The following is a 22,592-nucleotide window of genomic DNA, read 5'->3' as shown; positions in this document are numbered from 1 at the left end:
CATCCATCCCTGCCCTCTGGCAGTGCGAGCCATTCCCTGTGTTCTGTCCCTCACCCCCTGTCCCCAGTCCCTCTCAGCTCTCCTGGAGCCCCTTTAGGCAATGGAAGGGCTCTGAGGTCTCCACATTTTCAGTAACTTTTACAGTTAAACATCTTATTTAACAGGACAATTATCAGTTTAATATCTAATTAAGAAGACAAAACCTGTGCACACACATGCAATTTTAAGAATAATCCACGAGTTTTCCCCCTGGTTTCAATGGAATCACGTCCATTCCAGGTAACTCACTGACACACTGGGTGGCTACGAGTAACAGCAGAAAAAACCCCAAAACACTGAGGAAAAAAGTAACTTTTCCCTGCTCCTTCAATTCTCCCAGTGGAGCTGCTAAAAACAAAGCCCTCCAGCAAACAAAACCCTGAGAAGCGTTTGTCTGGGAGGTTTTTCTGCATGAATCCTAGGGCAGGGACGCTGCATGCCCACCTGCCTCCCAAACAGAGCAGCCCAGGTGCTTCCTGAGCTCCAAGGCTGCTCTCTGGCACAGGGAGGTGTTTTGGGAGCTGCTCTCATTGTGTTGCAGCATGGCTTTGAAACAAGATGGCAGCTTCATTTCCTGCTCACACTGAGAGGGTTTATGACAGCTGACCAAAATATCTCGCAGCCCCATTCAAATCCCAGACAATTTCTACATAAAATCTTTAAATGAAGAAAAAAAAAAACCACAAAAGAAAAGTGTCTTAGGTTTTTTAGGTTTTCTGCTGCCTTCCTCAACCAGATTTCTCCCAGATTCCTTTCAAGTAACTCCTTCCCAATCCTAATCCTTACACTGCTTTCCTGGTGCCCTCTTTCTAGCAGGGGTTTTGAATTTTTTTTTTTAGCTTTCCAGTAATTTTCCTTGTTTTACATTCAGCTTACATCCCTCATTTCATCCCTGATCATTCTCTTCTCTGCCCTGCTCAGAGCCCTTGCAGGGCCTGAAGGGGCTCCAGGAGAGCTGGAGAGGAACTGGGGACAACGATGGAGGGACAGGACAAGGGAATGCCTTTCTTTCATAAGCATCTGTAAAAATCACACTGCACTTTTACAATCAACCCTTTTCTTAAGTTATTTCTGTGAAAACACCAAAGGAAACCTCACTGAAAAGCCAATTATACTATCAAGAAATAATTATCTCAAAACAATGACCATTTTTCATGGTGAAATAAATTAAGTTGCCCTCAGTTCTCTATTAGACTTTGCCATGCTGCTCTGCCCGGCCATGGAGGAATAAACACCTGGATTGCTGAAATAAATGGACTTCTTTGGGTCAAATGCTTCATAAAGGGATTAATCTGTGACTGAAACACGAGGTGGGACAAACTGACTGTCACCAGGCCAATGTGACCATCACACTTTCTCATTTTCACAACAGAAACAGCTGTGACTCAGCCCCACTCCTGTGCCTCAAGGTAGTGTGGAAAGTCTGCGTGATGAGCAACGTGATTTTTCAGGGGGCGAGTGCTGGATTTGAAACTGAAAATCCACATTTTGTCTATGAAAAAATAAAGATATAATTGGAAATGTAAGAACTGGGGGGCAGAGGGCAGGGATAGATGAAATATTTGGAAGGAATTGTTCCCTGTGAGGGTGGGCAGGCCCTGGCACAGGGTGCCCAGTGCAGCTGTGGCTGCCCCTGCATCCCTGGAGTGTCCAAGACCAGGCTGGACAGGGCTTGGAACACCCTGGGACAGTGAAAGTTGTCCCTGCCATGGCAGGGGGTGGAATAGATTGTTTTTAATGTCCCTTTCAACCCAAACCATTCCATGATTCTATGACAGACACACACCACAGTTACTGGTGCAAAGAGCATTCACTGTTAAAGCAAACAAACCTCCCTTGCTTGTGGTTTTACCAAAATTAACATCAAAAGTTGCATTTCTAGCGCAAATCCTCTTTTCACTTCCCTGCAAACATGAGCTCGCAGTCAGCTGGAATCCAATAACTCCCAAATGGAGTTAGCACATATTCATTCCATGGACTGTGAACACCTAAAATTCTGTAAGGCACTTCTCAGGTATCAGCTGGGAAGGTGAGAGACGAGCACTTAAGAAAAACACCGAACAAGAGACCACAACTAATGATGTACATAATCTGGTGTGGATGCAGAACTACACTACAGCCTGGAACTCCTTTCCCCCAGGTTTGATGTGCACACCAACACAGAGACAGATGGAAAGCAGTGTGGGATCAGGATCAGCCGCTGTGGAAGCCACAGTGAGCACCTTCTGGAACACTGGGATCATGTGCTGAGCGTGATCCCTCCAGCCACCCCCTCTGTGGGAATGGCCACGAGGAGGCCAAGCACCCTCATGAGCTGCCTGGCAAGGAAAGCCCTGTGCCCATCTGAGGCTGGAGATAATGCCATCCACGGCCGCCTGAACTGGGATTACGGAGTGTTTGTGGCCGGCAGCTGACAAGGAGCGGAAGTGAAACAATAGCTCTTTCACTTGCACAAGTCCCCTCTGCAGTTTTAAGGGAGTTTTACAGGATCTTAAAAGAATTGGTAGCACTGAAATAATAAGAGAGATTTATAGAAGAACATGGAAATCTCTGGTGACTTCAGAATTACTTTATCTTAATGCTATTTTTTCGTTGAGGGGCAAACTTTCCACTTTAAAAAAAGGAATCCCTTGGGTGCTTCTAAATCATTCCAGAAAGTTGGAAACAATACCATGGACGTAAATTGATTTCTTACAGTGATAATATTGGTTCTGCTTGTTCCAGAGGCTACAGAAATATGTGCTGATGCAAATGGTACCCTTTTATTTCTACAGGACACAGCAGTGCTGGGATAACATTCCTGAGCCAATTGAAGACTTTCAGCTACTGTGTCAACTTATTTTTCAATTCAGACAGAGCCACCAGGGGAAAGAACCCTTTGCCACACACATCTTACTAATTTCAAGGCATAAAGCAAATTATTAACTGGAAGCCACCAAGTCCTCAATTTGGGGTCATTTTTATAAACACTGCCAGCTCCAGCTGAATCTCATTTGCGCAAGTCATGCTTGGAGCCTGCACTTCCATTTGTTTTAAATGATCATTGAAAGTGCATGGGAAAAGTGATGGATGACTATGCTGAAAACAGAGAAGTCAACACAGCTTCACAAAAACTCCCAAACATTCCAACAAATAAAAACCAGGGCTCACCAGCACATGAAGGTTCTAGCACTGCTGGAACTCATGCATTTACTCCACTTAATTGCAGAAAAAAAAACAAACCCAGAAAGCAGAAGGTTAAATCCCAGGGAGAACCTCCTTACCAAAAAATGCTGTTGTAAAGAATGACAGAGTTCTATTTATAATTATAAATTCAGGTTTAAAAGGGAGATACTGGTTCAACCTCTGCCCTCAGAGCAGGGTCAAGTACACCAGGTTGACATTCCTTGGAAGTCAGCCAGATCTCCTCCTCTATCAGAGTCCTTAAAAACAGACAAGGGTGTGGAAAAGCCACACTTCACCTGTAATTTTATAAATCAACCGCTCAAATTAACAAAGCTCTGCTGTAACTTGTGTTGTGTCACCCACACCTGAGCAAAGGGCTGTTGCAATGATGTAACAAAGTTTTTATTCAAACCTGCCAAATCATCACAAGAACTCTGATCAAGAACAAGAGCCAAATTACACAATTCCACTTCCTCATGTCAAGCAAGCTGGAAAGTACAGAAAAAACCAGAAAAGCAGCCTGATAATTACAACAGGATAAAAGAAACCACTGAAACCACAAAGACAAAGCACCAGCTTTTGACAGTCTTCTCCCTCAAACACCAAAGCCCACGTGAGCAATGACATGAAATATTTCCTTTTAAAAGAGCTCAGTTTAGAAATACCTGCTGTTACTCCTTGCTACCTTCTCCAGAATTTTTCTGTGGTCATAAAAAATGCAAGACCACCTGCAAGCAATTCCTGGACCCCTGGACTTGCTCCAGACCAGGTTGGAGCAGCCTGGGGTAGTGGAAGGTGTTGAACTGGATGGTCTTTAAGGACCCTTCCAACCCAAACCATCCTGTGATTTTGCAATGAAAGTTTTTGTTCCCTTTTTTTTCCTCTATTTAAATAATCTCAGAACTGCTTAAAGTGTCCAGCACACCTGCTTGTCTTTTTTCATGTCAACATTTCCTCGTAGCAAGTTTCTGTGTAAAGTCATTCCTTGAGGTGGTTCATGAGAGGAACTTACAGAATTAAGAGCACACCATTAAAAAATATAAAGTTTCTAAAAGGATGAAAAAGAAAACAGTCCTGATTTGACTTCAAACATCATCTCAGCCTTCCTTCTGACCTCAGTTTAACGTAAAAACCTAAGCACCAGGCAGACAACTTATTTTTAAAAGGGTTTGTTGACTGTACTTTCACATTCAGGTGATGGCAACTCTTCCTAAGCAGCTTGTCAGGAAATTGGCAAAGAATAAAACATTACCAGGCTTTATTTAGTCAGGGCTTTGAGGGGTTTTAATTTCACTGCAGAGATTGAAATGGACATAAAGGACAGATAAAAAGCAAGGCAAAAGGATTCAAACCTTTTCTGAACAGAGACCCAGAATGGCTTTGCTCCTTATTAAGTGCTGTAATTGGAAAACTAGGAAGGCACAGTAGGAACAATTCTTCATCCTACTGAAAAAGCTGGAAGCAATTTTCTATTTTCTTTCCAAGCATCCCTGTTTAGTCTGTGATGGCTTTCACAGTCACAAACACAGCAGAGCAAATAATTTTTTCTTCTCTACAAAAAAATGTTGCAGAATAAAGTCACATACTCTGAACCACCAAAAACAAGGAGAAGCTGTGTGCACCAGGAACTATGAAAAACCCCCTTTGCTGCCTGTCACAGAAAAGAAAACAAGGCCACAAGGTGGATTTGTGACTCATCTGTCACAGGACAGCACCACAGCAGAATTCCAGAGCCAGACACAGAACAAACCCAGCAGCAGCTTCCTCTTGGGAGCAGCCCAAGCTGCCTCAGCCCAGCACACATCACTCTGTCCTTCCCAACAGCCTGGAAATCCCTCCTGCAGGCACAAACACACACTGAGGCTGCAAAATATCCCCACTCCTCCTTTCTCCAACACCTACACAGCCTCTCATTGGATTTTACTGTTCCAAAGCACTCAAGATCCATTCCCCAGGCTGGCTGTGCAGGAACTCCACCTGTCTCTGCTCAGCTCAGCTCACACAGGATGCCAGCACCAACCCCTGATGTCCACACGCAACAATAAACAGCCCGTGATTCCATTTCATGCCAAGTAAGACACCTTTTAGCCTACTGAAATTAAAGGTAATTTAATATAAGGAGAAAACAGATGGGAAGAGGCAGCCCCATCAGCTGAGCTTTTAACCCACTATTTATCAGTGCAGCCATGTCAGAGCTGAGAGGAAAATCTCATGTTTGCTACCCAAATGAGCACTGTCTGCCATGCAGATGGTGCACAGGGATGGCTTGAGAGCGCAGTGCCACAGCTCCAACCCAAAGGCAGCAGCTGGATGCACATCATGGCCAGTATAAGAAATCGAAAGATAAAAACTTCCACAGACACTGAAAGGTTTCATTTGCAGCCTTGCAAGAAGCTTGGATTGATGTAAAAATAAAAGTACACAGAAATTAAGCAGAAAAATTACAAACTTATGTTTCTATAGCTGTAAGTAAGAATTTACCTTAGGTAAATAAGAGACATTGAGCAAGATGGTGAAGGGTTTTATAATGTAATAATGCAATTACTAAAGTAACTATTTTATAATTACTAAAATTTAGTAAGCATTTACTTACTGAAATAAGTAATGCATAGAGTAAGCCAAGAGTTTAAATGTTATAAGAGAATCGTATGTAGGAGCCCATTGGATAAAAGTATCCACAGTGCAGCAGAATTAAGTAAAGGTGATAGGTTAGAAAAACAAAATCAACTTTGTGGCAACTTTCTATTGGATTAGAATGTTATACATTGCCTTGTAATGAAGAAACTTGTCACTACTTCAAGCTATGGCTGACTGCTTGCTCTTTTAAATCTCACAGCCTTTGAGGCTGATGTTTATTTGGGTAATAAATCATTTTTAGCCTGACTGCGGTCCCTTCAATCCTTTCAATTAACACAGTGGTAATAATTGGTATCTCCAAGATAACAGGCCAGGGACTGGATGTGCTCCAGCCAAGCCAGCCCTGGCTCCCAACAAGCCAGAGGCAACAAAACCAACTCAACTCCATCCTAATTCTGGAAACAAGACCCCAAAACCCATGGAGAAACATTTATGGTGGATGCAATCAGAAACAGCCTCTGACACATCTCTAAGTGTTACATACACTAATACAGCCAAGCATCAGCTGAAATGTTTGCATGTGGTTTTTTCCAGCTCTACAGATTTTATCATTTTTGGGTAACAACTAGGAAAAACCAGGCATTGGGTCCAAAATCTGAACAGTTTAAGGAGATACTTGATGTGATTTAGAGATGTGGAGGGCCCTGAGCAGTTCAAAAATCAGCTCAAGGGCAGCTAAATGGGGAAACACTCACAGACAGCACGTGACACCACAGGAATACCCAAGGGCTTACTAATATCGAGATAAAAAGCACATTTTCTGAATCTTAATCACAACACAGTAGCAAAGATGTTTAGTTTAGACACTACAACTGCTCACAGCATGCAAAATATGCTGGGTCACAGCACCACTCAATCTACTGAAACAAAACCTGTGCTGGAAGGGAGAAACTCCCTCCCAAAATCCTCCCTTCCCAGGGATGTCACCTGGAGATTAGAAACACTGCACAGATGTCTCCATTCCTTTATCCTTCACTCCATTTTCCAGTTCCAGCATCTCTTTCAAGAATAGTAATGGCTATTCAGAGTTCTTTATTCTGTAGGCAGCAAGTTTTTTCCCCCAAGTTACTGCATTTCGCTTTTTAACACTAATTTCACATGTTATTTTCTGCCTGGTCAACCAAAATTGGCAAGATCTTGCTCCATTTCTCAGTCACTGTACATTTGCTTATACTGAATGATTCTTCACCTTCAATTGGTCAGCTCTCTCTCCAGCTATTTCTTCATTTGTGCTACATCATTCTGCTAAATAAAATAACCATTTTTTCTGTACTTTATACAGCGTGGTTCCCTTAGGAATTGCAGAATGAGAAACCAGGACCCTGCCAGCAAATCCCCCTCCGGATTACAAGCTGCTGCTCCTATTGTATTGATTTATATATTTAAGCAGTTTTATCCTTCAATTTACATTACAGCTTTTGGATGAAAAAATTAAGAGTCCAGGGATGCATTATCCTTGATTTTCCTCAAGATTTTCCCTCTCTCTCCTCTAAAATCTCCAGTAGCCATTCCAATTTTGGGATTGCTGCCTTGCCCCATTCCCAGGACACCTGGGTGTGTTCCCAGGGAGTTTTGCTCATGGCCAACAGTGCAGGAGGCCTGAATTTACAGCTCTCCATTAAAAACACACTTCTGTTTACCAGACAAAGAGATTCGATGCTATAAATATCTGAGAGATGCAGAGAAATAAACCCTGAGTGTTGTCCTTTCCTTCCACAGTAATTTGGCTGGATGAAAGCACTTAGGCTTTCAGTAAACCACAATTATTTATATCAAAGAATAAGTTCTAAGGCTTTTTCTGCATGAAAAATAAAAAGCTTCAGCTTGAGAAAGGCTTGAAAAAAAATTTCCAAGGCTACTTGCTCATTGTTAAAAATTATTTCAAGCACCTTTTTTGTTTGTTTTTTTGTGAACCTATTCAATTCCCTCCTGGAATTGCACCCAAGTAAGAGCATTAAGTGATGACAGCCAAGCACATGTAAGTATGGAATTATCTTATGTAAGCATCAATTAATAATTTTATCTGCACCAGCACAAGGAAATTCTTTACAAGCACTTCCATGTAGTAAACATTTAGTCAGCAAAAATATTCCCATTTTACAAACAGAAAAGCACACACAGAAGGAAAAGCAGGAGAATTTCTTTGGTGCTTTTATTTTTTACCTCACTTACCTGCTTTTCATATCAGTATTTCCCCCCCAAAATGCAAAGGTATGCTAATAATACAGGGATTTGTTATAATACTACGCTATTTCTTCAATAAAGCAATTAAAAATGCAAATGACAGACTTCTAAGTCACCCTGTCTAGAAATAATTTGTAAAGAGCAATTTCAAGCAAAGTTTGAAAATGTCAACATGTGAAATGCAAGCAGATAAAGTGTGAAGGAGATGATTTTACAATTTATCTGTAACTCTCCAATTCAAAGACACAGGAATAGCGTACATTTAATTAATTCTAGGGTGATATTTAAGAAAAAACAACTGTGAGCAATCAGATTTGAACTTTTTGAAGTGCGTCATTTCCTCTGAGTTCAAGGAGCTCCTCCAGGCTTGGCCTGGCCAAGTGCCACAGGTGAGAACAAGAATGCTGAATGCTGTTCCCAAAAACCCATGGTCTCGAAACCAAGATAATTAATAACTCTAGCTCATTAATCACACCATAAAGAAGTGTTCTGATCAGAACACAAAAGGATTATGGGATATGGTACTAAGGAAGTAAAAAAATCTCCAGTTTCCTTACAAGAGGGAAAGACAGGGCTTAGTTTGACAAACCCGAATCCTTTATACAAGGGAGTTTTCCAATTGGGTTTTTTTTTAGTCCTTTATCCAAGGGAGTTTTATCCAACTGAGTTTTTGAGTTCAGAAAGGCACTGAATTAAAAAATGAAGTGATTGCTCAGTTTTGGGGCCTGAAAGCTGGTTCCAAGTTTTTCAGACACCACTGCAGGCTCCACCTTCCCTCTCACTCGTGGCAGCTCACAGGAAAAGCCAATCCAGGACTTTGGACTTTCCTGATTTACCCAGTTCCCAGTTGTGATAATTCACTTGTGGGGAATTTTGGAAGGAATTCCAGACAGGACCTCTGAGTTGTTTTTGATGATGTGGTTCATTTTCTTATCTTCTACACAGGCAGGAAGGGGGAATTTGGCTCACATCTTCACTGCATGGCTCAGGAGGTCACAAAACCCTCAGTTACCAGACTTTTTAAGGAGTTATTGATTAATAAAACACTGCCAACAAGGATATTTATGTGTTTGACTCAATCCTTAAATATTTTATCTTATGGACCCATGCTACAGTGCAAGCCTTATTTAACCAATCATGTTAATGTGCAACTTGCAATACAATGCAAATACAGTGCTGCATTCTCAACTCCTTGTTTACCTCTTGATTTTTTCCATATCTTAAACTCTAAACTTTCATTTTTTCTATATCTTAATTTTATTTTTTCTATATCTTAAACTCTCAACTTTCTTTAACTTAGCTCAATGAGTCTCTGCTTTAAACTACAAATCCATATTCTCACTAAGTTTGGAAGCCTTTCCCAAGGTCTCAGACCAAACCCTGTGTTTAATTCTTTGCTTACAGGCTCAGTGTTCTGACAATTCTTTGCATTTTGGATTCCAGCAGGCAGAAATCAGCTTCCTTACCTTCATGATGTTCACCAGGTCAGTTTGATAGTAGCGATCCTGGTGGGCATTGGCAGCTGCTAAAGTGAGGAGATAATCATTCCTGGCGTGAATAGCCTTGGAATTGCACTCGGATCGTCGGGCTTTTAACTGCAACAAGGGAAAACACAGCTCACACGGGGCAAATTCATTGTGTGTATATTGTGTTAATACAGTGAAAACTTTAGGGCATTTATGGCTTTTAAGTCTTCCTAGCATGGATTTTTGTCTCCTGCAATCAGAATTTCACGGGTGGTCTTCAAAGAAGAGTTTTAACTCTAATTAGACAAATTATTCCTTGCATATATTCCATATATAATTCTATACTCTAAGAGAATTAAAATTCTGTAATTCTAAGAGAATGCTCTTAGATCATCCTTTGTCCCACCAATTTCCCTTCCAAGCTGTCCCTCACCTCTACATTCCAGACAATTTGGGGAATTTGCCTCAAGAAATGAGCAGCAAAATCCAAGTTTTACACTCACCTTCACACTTGCCTTCTGCAAGCTTATTCTTGACTGAAAAAGACTAAGTTTGGACCTGGAACAGAAAAGAGCAAAAGAAATTGAATGATTGCCTTACACCATTTTTACAAAAGTATTTTTTCGCTGTCTGAAGGATGGTGGTTTGAAAAATAAATAAGAAAACAAAATCAAGTAAATAGCTATTTTAATCTGAATAACACTGCAGGATAAATCTGCTCCAAAACCCCCAAACTCAAATTTTTGGTTGTTTTTGTTTGTTTATGTATGATTGTTAACTTTCTTCAGGTATTATAGGTAACTTTATTAAAGTTCTTTTCATCATCCCTCAGAAAGACTGAAAAGATCTCTAAGGAAATCATCATTTCATTCCCTGAGAGCAATTCTGAATAACTTCTAAAAATAAAACTAAAAGGGAAAATAAAGCAAAAGGGGTGTGGTGAACTCCCATAAGACAGGCCAGACTCCAAACCCAAAACATGTGTTACTGGTTTTCCTGGAAGGAAGGAAATCGTCCTCTTTAGGAACAGAAAAAACCTAAAGCCTCCAAAATTTATCTCAAAAAATGAAAAACAGTGTCCTGCTGCCTCTCCTCCTCTAAACGGACTGATCCAAAATTTGAGATATGTGGACAGAAAAGGAAGTCAGGAGGCTTTAATATCACAAAAATGCCAGTTCCATAGAAAATGTCAAATTAAAGCTGTTACTTGAACTTCCTTCCTAAACAAACCAACACAAACAAGTTCCAATTTCCTCCCAGTGTGTGCTTGAAATAGCTACAGAAATATATAGAAGTAAAATGCAGAGAAAACCTGGCAGAATCTCATTGAAAGCCAAATATCAAGTGCAAAACCTAATAGAAATGTGCTTTTTGGGGCTGCAATTATTCCTGCATATGCCATTAGAAAAACATACTTGGCCTCAATATCAGCTTTCTCCCGCACCGCCTGAGCCATCTGTTCAGTCTCAAAATATTTCTTTTTGCCTTTAGCTAAATCTTTGACTGTCTCCTGTAGTTCAGCTTGGATCCTTGTCAGCTGGTCCACACACTGAAAAAAAGCATTCAGGAAAGAAAATATTACTTTTTTTTTGCATCCAAACAATATCATCATCATCGTTTTGCTGCGTTTCATGGTATTTTATAGGGAAGGATGCAGGCTTCAAGTCACTTCTGGTCAATTATTCATGCAGGTCCTTTAAAACTGATCAGAGCACAAAACCTTCTCTCTTCCTTTCTTTCTGCTGCTGTTTAAAGTGTTAGGATAACCCACAAATTAAACAGAAAAGTTCTGAAAGCTTTGGATGCAGTAATTAGTTGAAGCCATCGGAATACAACTGGGAAAAATCCAAAGGCAATCTACTGGAAGTGATACCAAAAAAATGATTAACCTTTCCTTCTTTAAAATTTAAAACATGAGGCAAAAGCTGCCACACAAAACACAACAGGAAGAAAAATTATTACATTCAGCAATTCTTCAGACACCCTGCCAGCTTAAGAAAAACCCCAACAAAGTGGGAAAGGATGTGTGCTAAGCAGGATCTAGGTAGGAAAACCAACGTGAATCATCAGTGTCTAGAATTAAAACTCTCTTTGGAAGAGATTACTAAAGATTTTCCTTTACCCAAAGTGGATTAAGCATGCAGGAGATTGATAGTCCAGTGGATTTCTGTTTAATTACAGACACCATGGGCTGGATGTGGTCAGTGAAGGCTCCAGCAGCACCCAGGGCTGAGTTCAAACCTTTGAATCCTTCAAACACCACTCAAAGTCCAAGCTCTTTTCATATCATCATCACTCCCCTGGCTGCCCTCATTCCAGGTGCTGAACACCCCTGCAAAAGACCCCAGCTCCTTCATCACACTAATTATTAATGCATAATTAATGTAACCTCCTTTGGGAGCAGCGCAGTACTGAGGGGGCGCTGGGATCCAACAACCTAACACTGACTTGCCCCTGTTCCACTGCTCAAAAATAACACCCAGGCACCTGGAAAAAACAAACAGGCAGCCAACAGGAACTGCTGCTCTTCTCACCACACAATCCTGCCCTCCCTGAAGCTGTCAAATTGCTACAAAAAATTCCCACCAAAGGCACTGTTTGATGTGTGCAGACCAATAAAGCCATGGCTCCAGAGGGTGCCTTCCCTACAGGCTGGTTTGGAGAGTGGTGGAAGGCACAATTTGGATTTTTGGAGACCTCTGTCTGCATCAGTGAAAAATGAAAGGTAAAACAATCTGTACGTAATGCATAGCTGACAAAGAGCTAAAAGACTCTGAAAAGGACTGGGGTTTTGCAACATCAGTGGGGATTTTGATCCCCAAAATCTCCTGCAAGCATCAAAAAATTAAAATATCAAATAACCCCAGTTGTTAAAAAGATCATTTGAGAAGAGTTAAATAATCTTGGTTTGCATCCCTGTAGGATAAAAAATTATCATTAGACTGGATGCCACTTTAGATGGGTACTCCCATGTAACCTCACAAGTATTTTGCTGACTGAATTTTAATTTTGATAAGCTTTTGTCTGAATGGAGGTCAGAACAATTATTGCTCTGTCCATTATGTATCTGTTTGGGAATTCAAAGGGAAGGGTGAGAGGCTGCACTGTGTAAAACAATAAACTGGTTGTGTAGGAAAATTAATCCTGCCAAGTGGATGATAATTCCATGTTGTAGGAAAAGCATATCACTGTTAGAATACTCTGAACCAGAATACTGCCCCGATAATTGTAATAATTGGTTCTGCTGATTCACAAGTGCAGGAATAAAGGAACTTCTATGACTTTTAAGAATGTAAAGATCCCACTTCTGCTGCTGACTCATGAACACTGAATTATCACCACTTGCAGATGAATAAAGTACAATTATTTACCAGTAAGAATGCCATAAAATTGCCACAGTGTTGTTTGGAAAGCTTTGCATGAAAATAAAATTCCACAGGACAATAAAATAGCATTAATAAAGTTAATTTTTCTCTCACAAAACAGATATTGCACATGTTTCCAGGAGTAGAATAATTTGTTCACAAACTGAGAGCTCGCGTTACATGAACATCTATTTAAATTTGTAACCAAGTATTTTACAAAAAACTCCTCTAGAACACAGAACCAGGCGTGTCTGGGTCATTGTTGTCACTTTGTAACAAGGACAGATAACATGTCTGTCGTTTGGGTTTTTTCTCTTTTAATTAATAGGAAATATTCCACTGTCCCAGGCTGCCCCAAGCCCCATCCAGCCTGGCCTTGGACACTTCAGGGATGGAACAGCCACAGCTGCTCTGGGCACCCTGTGCCAGGGCCTGCCCACCCTCATAAATGACTTACAAATGCAAGAAGCAATTAAATTAATATCCAGCTCACTGCAACTACACTATTTTCTCTGCAGGGACAATTACAGATAATTAAAAAGATAATTAAAGCGGCTTTTGGAGCACTTAGTTGTGATAGTGTTACAGGAGGTGGCTGGACAGTCTCCACTCCACCCTGGAGATTGCTCAAGCCATTCCTCCTTGTTTCAGATGAGTCTTTTCTCAAAATCAGAACTTTTTCTAACAAAAACCACTTGCAATTGTCACTGCAAACCCAATGCAATGCAATTTCTACAGCACAGTGAGAGACTTGCTGAGATATATTTGACCAATTGATATAATATTTTTAGGACACTCAGTTCCAAGCAGTTATAATTTGGGATAACAGCTCAGAATTTTGATCTCTCTCCAACAAGCTGCCTAAGATGAAGAGTACTATAAGATCAATCTTAGACCTATAAGATGAAGAATACTTAGATATTTTAGAAGTGCCACAATAAAAGATTCCTAATATATTTTTTTTTCCTCAATAAAAACAACAATAGTTTAGCGGATTTCTTAAAGCACAAATACCTTCTTCAGCTGCTGCTCCTTAAAGCACCGGACGCTCCTGGCTGGTTCAGAAATTAAGTTTTTGTAGTTCTCACAGATGTTGAGTCGGGACTGGGCCACCTGCATGGTGCCTTCTAAGAGTGATTTCCAAACTGAGTACATGCTCCTGAAACAATGAAACACAGAGAGGGTGTGGGAAGGAAGAAAGGGAGGTCAGGCGCTCCACTGAAAATTCAGATTTATAGCATCTCCTGAACTGGAAGGATCCTCCATGAGGATCAGAATCCAGCTCCTGGGCTGGTTTATGTGACAGCAGCACACATTTTTCCAAGAACTGCTTTAAACAAAATCTAAAGCACAATCCTTTAGCAAACATCTCCACTTTTAACAAAACCTTTAATGGAAGTTGCACCAAAAATAAATATTTTCCTGCCTGCTCCTCTCTTGTGATTCAATCTGTTACCAAACCTTTTGGGTTCAGCACTTGAGGGGTTGGGAGAAGATCTCTGGCACTGTGGGATCTCATGGGTGTTAAGGGAGTGTTTCACGTACACTTGAGACTGATAATTCAGTTTATTTCTTTCTAAACACACAACCAACGAGAGGGTGCTGAAAGTCCCAAACACAAATCTGTCAATTTCTTCCTGCTTGAAATAAAACTTGTGGAAATACAAAGAAGACATTAAAACAAAACATCTGAAAGCTTATTACAAATATTTAAGAGGTGCTGTTCAAAGGATTTCAGCAACTGAGTTATTTCTGGTTTCATGTTTTATCCACCTTTCATGTTAATGAAATAAAGTTTTGTAAACAACTGGCTCCTGCTTTGCCTCCTCCCTGCTGTCAGATTTCATCTTCACAAAGAACAGCCTCATAAAATGAGATCTCTTCCTCTCTTTTCCTGTGAAACAATCCACACACTTATCCCTCTAGCCTTAAAGTTACCTACTAAAATCTATATTCAGACACGGGCATTAATACCCAAATAGATGCAAATTACAGTTGTGGTCCTGTCAAGCTGTTTTGTTTCTCCCATCTTCCTAAATATTCAAGTCATAAACATCTATTTAAGACTAATCTCAGGAAAACAAAGCTTCTCTTTTAACTGGCAATGCTCTACTACAAAGGAAAAAAGAAAAATTAGCTACAGAAAAGCAGTGATTCATTGTTAAGTAGAATAATGACACAAATTGAAATGATAAATACAGCAATTTTGAGATATCCAACTGGTAAATTACCTATAATCACTTCGTTCCTCAGCTCTTATTCCAAGCCAGTCCTTCTTTAAGTATTGGCTAGCCAGCTTCTGAATGCTCTGTTAAAAGAAGGGGGGAAATAGTTTAAAAAAAAAAAGGTAATTAAAATATAATTTCTGCTCAATGAAAACCCAAAGAAGCAAACAATCTCCAGCTCAGCAAATGTACAAATTCCCGCACTCAGAGCTGGGAATGCTGGAAGGGAAAAGGCTGAACTTGTGCCAGCTGTGAGAACCCCAATCTGTATTTCTGTGGATCAGGACAGGGGGCTCCCAGCGCCCAGGAAACATCTGGATCATCGCTTATGAGCCCACCCCGACATGCCCAGCCTGGACCATGCAAGGCTGCGGGAGCTCTGCTGCTCCCAGGAGGAGCCCATTGCCCACAGCATTTCACCACACAAGAGACTGACAAACGCAGCTCATCTTTAATTATTCATGTTAATTGCACCCTTCAGTCCCTGAGTTTCTTTCTGCACGGCCTCAGGAAATCAATAACAACATTTTCATGCTCAAGGTCAGAAAGCAGCAGGGTTTCATTTATAACCACACAGGGAAGGGGAGCTGCTCCACACCGACCCCTCCTCTGGCTGCAGATCCCATTTTCCTCAATATATCAATTTATATCCCATTTTCTTCAATATATATGCCCATTTCCTCAATATATCAAATATATATCTAATTTTCCTCAATATATCAGTATATATTCCAATTTTCTCAATATATCAATATACATCCCATTTTCCTCAATCTATCACTATAGATCCCATTTTCCTCAGTCGATCAATATATATCCTATTTTCCTCAATATATTCATTTCTATTCCACCTTCCTCAATATATCAACATAGGTCCCTTTTTCCTGCATATATCAATATATATTCCATCTTCCTCAATATATCCATATATATCCCATTTTCCCCAATATATATCCCAGTTTCCTCAATATATATCCCATCTTCCTCAATCTATCAATATATATCCCGTTTTCCTCAATATATCAATATATACCCCATTTTCCTCAATATATCCATAAATATTCCATTTTCCTCAGCATATCCATATATATTCCATTTTCTTTAATATATATCCAATGTCCTCAATATATCAATATACATCCCAGCCTCCTCAATATATCAATATACATTCCATTTTCCTCAATATATTAATTTATATCCCATTTTCCTCAATATATATCCCAACTTCCTCAATCTATCAATATATAGTCCATTTTTCTCAATATATCCATATATATCCTATTTTCTTTACCATGTATCCAATTTCCTCAATATATCAATATATTTCCCATCTTCCTCAATTTATCAATATACATCCAATTTTCCTCAATATATCAATATACATCCCATTTTCCTCAATATATCAATACATATTCCATTTTCCTCAATATATCAGTACACATCCCATTTTGCTTACACGGGTTGCTGGTGGGACAACAGCTGGACACAAGCCCTTGAAGATTCTTTGCAACCCAGACCATCACCACAAAAACTCCTCCAGCTTTTGCATGTCAGCCTACACAGCAAAGAAGAGACCTGGGTGGAAATTCCCTCTCCAGCTAAGAATCAATGCCCCAGGAGGATTTTGGAAAAGCAGTCCTGAGGAAGAGCCTGGGGTGAGACATCTTTGCCCAGTGTCATTTATTTACACTTTCCATACCATGTTTAACATGCAATAACCTTTGAATTACCCCTAGAAAAAATATCATGAGTAGCTGAAACACCACAAGATTTTATTCATGTCTCACAGCCCACACACTGGTAGAAATTTATCAGCAAGCTATGATTTGATCAATGTGTTCACATAGAAAAATTAAATGTTGCTAATAGATCACTAGTAGCAAAGTCATGCTCCCTCATGCTTTTAAAAAAAAATGTGAATTCCATCAGGTAGCTGTTAAAAAAACCCCAGATAAAAGGAAAAACAGCATTTCCTTTTAACCCTGGCAGAGTGATTTGTGACGGGATTTGGAGCTTTATGAGATGCCTCCACCTGGTGCTAATTCCATTTTCCACCTTTTATTCTTTTGACTCCACTACAAGGTCTGCCTCAAGATGCCGAACACACATTCCCCAACAGCAAAAAAAGCTCACTGGCAGCTGAGGACAAGCTCTGCCAAAATTAAGATGCAGAAAAAGTCACCAGAGGGATAAATAAAGCTATTTTTGCCCAGAGAAATCCTATCACTGATGTCAGCAAATAAACCATAAACCCAGAGGGATTAACCATTAATTTCCAAACTGAACAAGCTCAGCAACAGAACAACTCAAAAAAGTGAAGAGAACGGGGAGGACACAAGAATCATGGAATATCCTGAGCCGGAAGGGACCCACAGGATCACAAAATCAACTCCTGGCCCTGCACAGTCCAACAATCCCACCCTGGGAGCTTTGTCCAGACACCCCTGGAGCTCTGGCATCCAGGAAAAAATCAGCACAATTTCACACACACTCAGATTTGTATTTCCCAGGCCTGCAGCTCCTGTTTGATGTTTTCTATCACCAGACCTCACCTCAAGTCTATTTATTGATATTCTCTAATAAAGTCAGTTGTGGCAGGTATTGGGGAGGAAAAAACTTTAAAATATTTGCTATAATACTTACAAAAGGGATCACCATTAGAAAAGGAAAGAGGGAGATAACCTAAATAAAAAGATCATTGTTGGAAGACTTTTTAGAAGTCATATTAATGATACTTTCCAAAGCAGTTGTAAGGTTTTTATCTGTAATAATAACTGAGAGGTGCTGATGACAGCAGGTGCCCAAAAACCCTATAATTGATAGCAGAAAGCATGACAGACACAGCTGATGTAACACTGAGTTTTGGGACTATCAGGCAGCCAAATTCAGGGCTGCTTTTCATTTAGGTGGTTTCAGTATCTTGCATCATTTTGATCCCTTCTCTTTACCACAGCAGCTTTCTGACATGATTATTTCTTTTTTTCATTATTTTGTTTGCTAAGTCCTCTTCTGGCAGGCAAACACTCCACAACAGAGAGGCTTCAGTATCTTTTTAATTTGCTTCTTCTCTGGGAAAAGCAAGGTTACTCCCAATTAAACTGACTTCATGGGAAGTGTGGAAGCCACTTTTACTAATCAACAGCTGCAAATTAACACTCTACCAGCACCTAGAAAAAGTCACAGTTTTATTATGTATTAATTCCTATTATCAGACTCATCCATTGCTGATGTACTAAAAAGCTTTGCTTTATTTTACTTTTAAATGGGAAAAAAAGCGTTGGGAATGTTGCACTTGGTCATTATTGTGAGTGCAGGCACTGTGGAAAATTCTGTTTTATTTCAGTATTGCTGGTTCTTCCAAAATAAATTTGACAGCTACACCAAGACTCTCCTGCCACTGTAAAAACAGCCTTGTGACTGATATCAGATATTTTCAAACCCATATTTTTAGCTGTAAGAGAGCAAGACTGTATGGGCCATTCTGTGATGATCCTTGTGGGGCCCTTCCAGCCCAGTATATTCTGTGAAATGAATGAAGCAATCTGTGAGGACTGGATGAGGATGAAGGGGAATTGTCACACACAGAGACGCCTCAAAAAAAAAAAAAAGGGCAAAAAAACCCCACACAACCAAAATGCAGAATGTCTACATTTTGAAGAATGCTCCTACTACACAAATGAAGAAATTAGGTGCATCCAAACCAAGAAATTTCAGGCACTTCCCAAATGCCCTCAGCTTTTTTTCTCAAACCAGTGAGATTTGACCCAACTTCAGGGAGCCCGACTCACTCAAACACAGCTACCTGGGGCCAAAAACTCAGGAGGGAGCTTCATCAATCACACAGATGTTTGCCTCACAAGCTTCCAGAGTAACTTGGAAGAGATTTTACACCCTTGCCAATCTCTTGGAAACATCTGGACAGGGAGAAGGGAGCAGAAAATGCAGTACAGCCTGTGAGGTGAGAACTCTGGTTCCCGAATCCAGCAGAACCATTCAGTGTCAGTACTGAAGTCTGGGATAGTGATTGCTTCAAGTGACATTTTATTTACCAGAGCTGGATTAAATATTTTAATGAGAATGAAGGGACTGAGGCAGGGATTCCAGGGAGGATGTGATGGGGCTCCACTGGCATCACAAGCTCTGTCAGACACAATCCAGAGGGTTTTAGGCACCAGCCCCATGGCCAAATGAAAATGAAAACAATCCCAGGAACAGGCAGCACAAGAACTTCTCCAGTGCATCCTGGGCTTCCCAAAAGGTGCCCTGACTGCTGATCTGCACTGCCTTTAACACAGTTAATGAGAAATAAGAGGTTCCCCTGTGCCTGCAGCATCAATTGCAAAATTCCCTGGAAATGTTAGGAAAGGTGAAGCTGCACCCCTAACCATGCTGCTTCTCCTTCCTCAAGATGGGATGTCCCTTCCCACTATCAGATGACTCCAAGAAAATATGGAGTTTCATTCATTCATTTATTCATTCACAATTTTGTTCCAAGCTGCTTCATTTCTCTTTTTATTTTCAGATATTTGAAGCATGACAAGAAAGCAAAGAAAAACAAAGTGGGAAGCTAAAAAATTCATGTACAGCAGTTAAATATCACCTCAGGCATTGCTACAATCAGGTTTAGCAAAGGAAACGTCAAAGCTCTTCTCATTCACTTTGTTCATCTGTTAAAACTGCTGCTTTATTTGCAGCATCTTAATTCTCTCCAAAACAACCTGAATGAGATATAATTTAGCTTTTCCTTTCCCAGCCCTTCTTTAAAAAAAAACTGGCACTAAGTTTGTCCCTTTTTTCCAAAGGTTTCACAGTTTTCAAAGACAACACAGAGCTAAGACAGGAAATGATCAGAGGATAAATCCACTGCAGCCAAGCTGACTAGACCTAAAGCCAATTCAGATTTATTCATCAAAATATCCTCTCACCTATTATTTTCCTGACCTTTCATCAGGCCAGGATCCATAGCTAACCTAGGGATTCATATTCTGTATTACTTGGCACAAAACCAGTGTTGGAAGTTTCTTTCTCTGCCTTATTAAGAGTCTCCCTTATTATGAATACACTGACAGATTTTGAGTAACAGAACCACATTTCACTAAGCTTCCAACTGCTTTTTCTCTGAATTCTCCTGTCTTCGGCTTCCAAATTTTAGGATTTCAGGCATCAGGAAAAATTAATTGTAATCTCCATGATGTGGCATCGTGGCCATAGCTTAATTACAGATACTTCCAACTCTAGGCAGGTTACAAACCAGCATAAATCCACTTACACCAACCAAGCTCAGTATTCATGTGGAGAAATTATTTTCACTTTCTAAATTACATATTTTAAATTGCTACATTAAGGATGTGTTGCTATTTGGAAACACTCCAGGTTATTTTGAAGGCCTTTGGCTAAATGGCTCCTTTAAAAATGACTGTGTTGACTGATTGCACCATCCAGTATTTATCCAGTGAGACTATTTCAGACAGCCTGAAGTTTAGGGACTCTCTTCTCACAATTTTTAGCTCTACAACCCCTGAATAAGTACAATAATCCAAGCAAATAAAAATCCCCGAGCTTTCCAGGCACCCAGTGAGGAAATCTGAGTAAAATTCCCCCCATCTTTGAGCATGAAAGTTGGAAAATGGCTGAAGATTGATTTAATTCTTCAAAATACAAGGAGCTCCTGTTTAAACCATCTAAAATTATTCCTTCTTATACTTGAAATAACTTCTCCTAGATTGTGAAGCTGTTCTGCATAAACTCAGAGTTCTTTTTCAGAGTTGGCTTTCTTTAAGTCCCTAAGAAGCTGTTAGAAAACCTCAGGAAGGGGCAGAGCCCCAGGTTGTATTACAAGATATCAGGAGGTTTCCACCACATCACTTCTCCCTGGAGCCAAAGGCACATTAGCAGCTCTGGAGAAGAAGTTTGTTTGCCTTTTGGTTCAGAAGTCTGTGCTTCCTGAGCAAATCCCATTCCTAACAGATAAACCAAAGTCCTGGATCACATTTCAGATGGGGAACCACTGCTTTACACTGCTCCTTATAAACCAGATTTCTTTTCCACCCTACTGCACTAGACCATGTCATTTTTGGCTGAGTTAATTTTTAACTTTTAGGTAAACTTTTAACAACTTTGGACCTTGCTCTTTAGATGGATCTAAAGCTTAAAAATAGGAAAATTCATGAGGTTACACAAGGCCAAGTGCAAGGCTGTGCACATGGGTCAGAGCAATGAGAGGACACAGGGAATGGATTCCCAGTGACATAGAGCAGGGACAGATGGGATTTTGGGAAGGAATTCCTGGCTGTGAGGGTGGGCAGGCCCTGGCACAGGTGCCCAGAGCAGCTGTGGCTGCCCTTGCATCCCTGGAAGTGTCCAAGGCCAGGCTGGACAACCTGGGATCATAGGAGGTGTCCCCGCCCATGGCAGGGGGCTGGGATGAGGTGATTTTTAAAATCCCTCCCTGAAATTAAAGGACTGACGAGAGTGAAGTCATGGCAAACTTTTCCTCCATGTACAGGTTAGATTGCCAACATTAATTCAAAGTGAAGTTTCTCAGGACACAAACACAAAACGCCACCCAAATCCCACAGAGATGGCACAGCAGCACTTCTGCCATTCACCCAAAGAGGAACCACGTCGGGGACACCAGTGCCACATCCCTCCTCTGTCTCACACCTCAGCTGAGGCAGGACATGGGGACACGTCTGCCACCTCCTCACCACCATTCCCTGCTGCTTTCAGGATCCCAGCCAGGAGCATCCCTTTAATGTGAGTCTGAAGGGATGTCTGGAGGTTTTAACCAGCACTGCTGTCAGGTACAGGGGGTTTTCTTCTCGGTTTGAGTGCTAAGAAACAGCACTTCCAAAAAGCACCAAACTGACTCCTGGAATGCTGATTTTCCCTTTCCCCCACCCAAATTGAAGCTCTGTGTTGCTAGACAGAAAGACAGACAAGAGGATCATGATGTGGAGCCTTGGAAAAAAGGAAAGCCCCAGTTAGGACTAAAAAAAAGTCTAATTCCTCAAATTCTCACCTTCCCCATAATTACCTCAATGAGTTCTGTTTTGCTGAGCGAAACCAAAACCAGATACTTCCCAGTTTTGTAACATGTGAAGTGCACAGCAATAATTTCCAAATTTCCTGTAACTCAGATCTGGGGTGGCTGATGAGGGATGGCAAAAACCTCACCTTCCACAGGATTTCTTGGCTGGAGAACACTGTGCAGCCACTGCTCTATGAAAAGAGGATCAGGATGGGATCTCCTAAGCAAAGCCTGAACTACGGACTAAAAATCCATATTAACCAGGTCACCTGCCTCATGGAACCAGTTCAAAACATCTGAACTAGGTAAAAAAGCAGGGAAGCACTGAAGAACTACAAAGAGAATATCAGAGTAAACCAGAAATGCTGAGTGACCTCTCTGTATTGTTTCAAAGAGCTAAAAAATATGTATTTAAGACCAACAAGTCATGGCTGCAACATTGTGTTTCTCTCATCCTCCCTCTAGGACTTGGCACTGACCA

The 22,592-nt window shown here is 40.6% G+C and overlaps 1 protein-coding gene across 2 annotated transcripts in view; it reads right to left on the bottom strand.

The window, feature by feature from the left end:
- Window positions 1-22,592, bottom strand: part of FCHSD2 (FCH and double SH3 domains 2) — a 119,259-nt gene that overhangs the window by 44,106 nt on the left and 52,561 nt on the right. For both annotated transcript variants that reach the window (XM_059466595.1, XM_059466596.1), the window contains exons 4-8: window positions 15,088-15,164; window positions 13,871-14,015; window positions 10,907-11,040; window positions 9,995-10,049; window positions 9,492-9,620 (exon numbers count right to left, since the gene is read on the bottom strand). In XM_059466595.1, coding sequence (XP_059322578.1) covers window positions 9,492-9,620; window positions 9,995-10,049; window positions 10,907-11,040; window positions 13,871-14,015; window positions 15,088-15,164 — 540 coding nt within the window. The remainder of the gene's footprint in view (window positions 1-9,491; window positions 9,621-9,994; window positions 10,050-10,906; window positions 11,041-13,870; window positions 14,016-15,087; window positions 15,165-22,592) is intronic.

The sequence above is a fragment of the Ammospiza nelsoni genome, chromosome 2 (genome assembly GCF_027579445.1).
Source record: "Ammospiza nelsoni isolate bAmmNel1 chromosome 2, bAmmNel1.pri, whole genome shotgun sequence".
Lineage (NCBI taxonomy): Eukaryota > Metazoa > Chordata > Aves > Passeriformes > Passerellidae > Ammospiza > Ammospiza nelsoni.
This window is presented reverse-complemented; position numbering and strand designations above follow the sequence as displayed.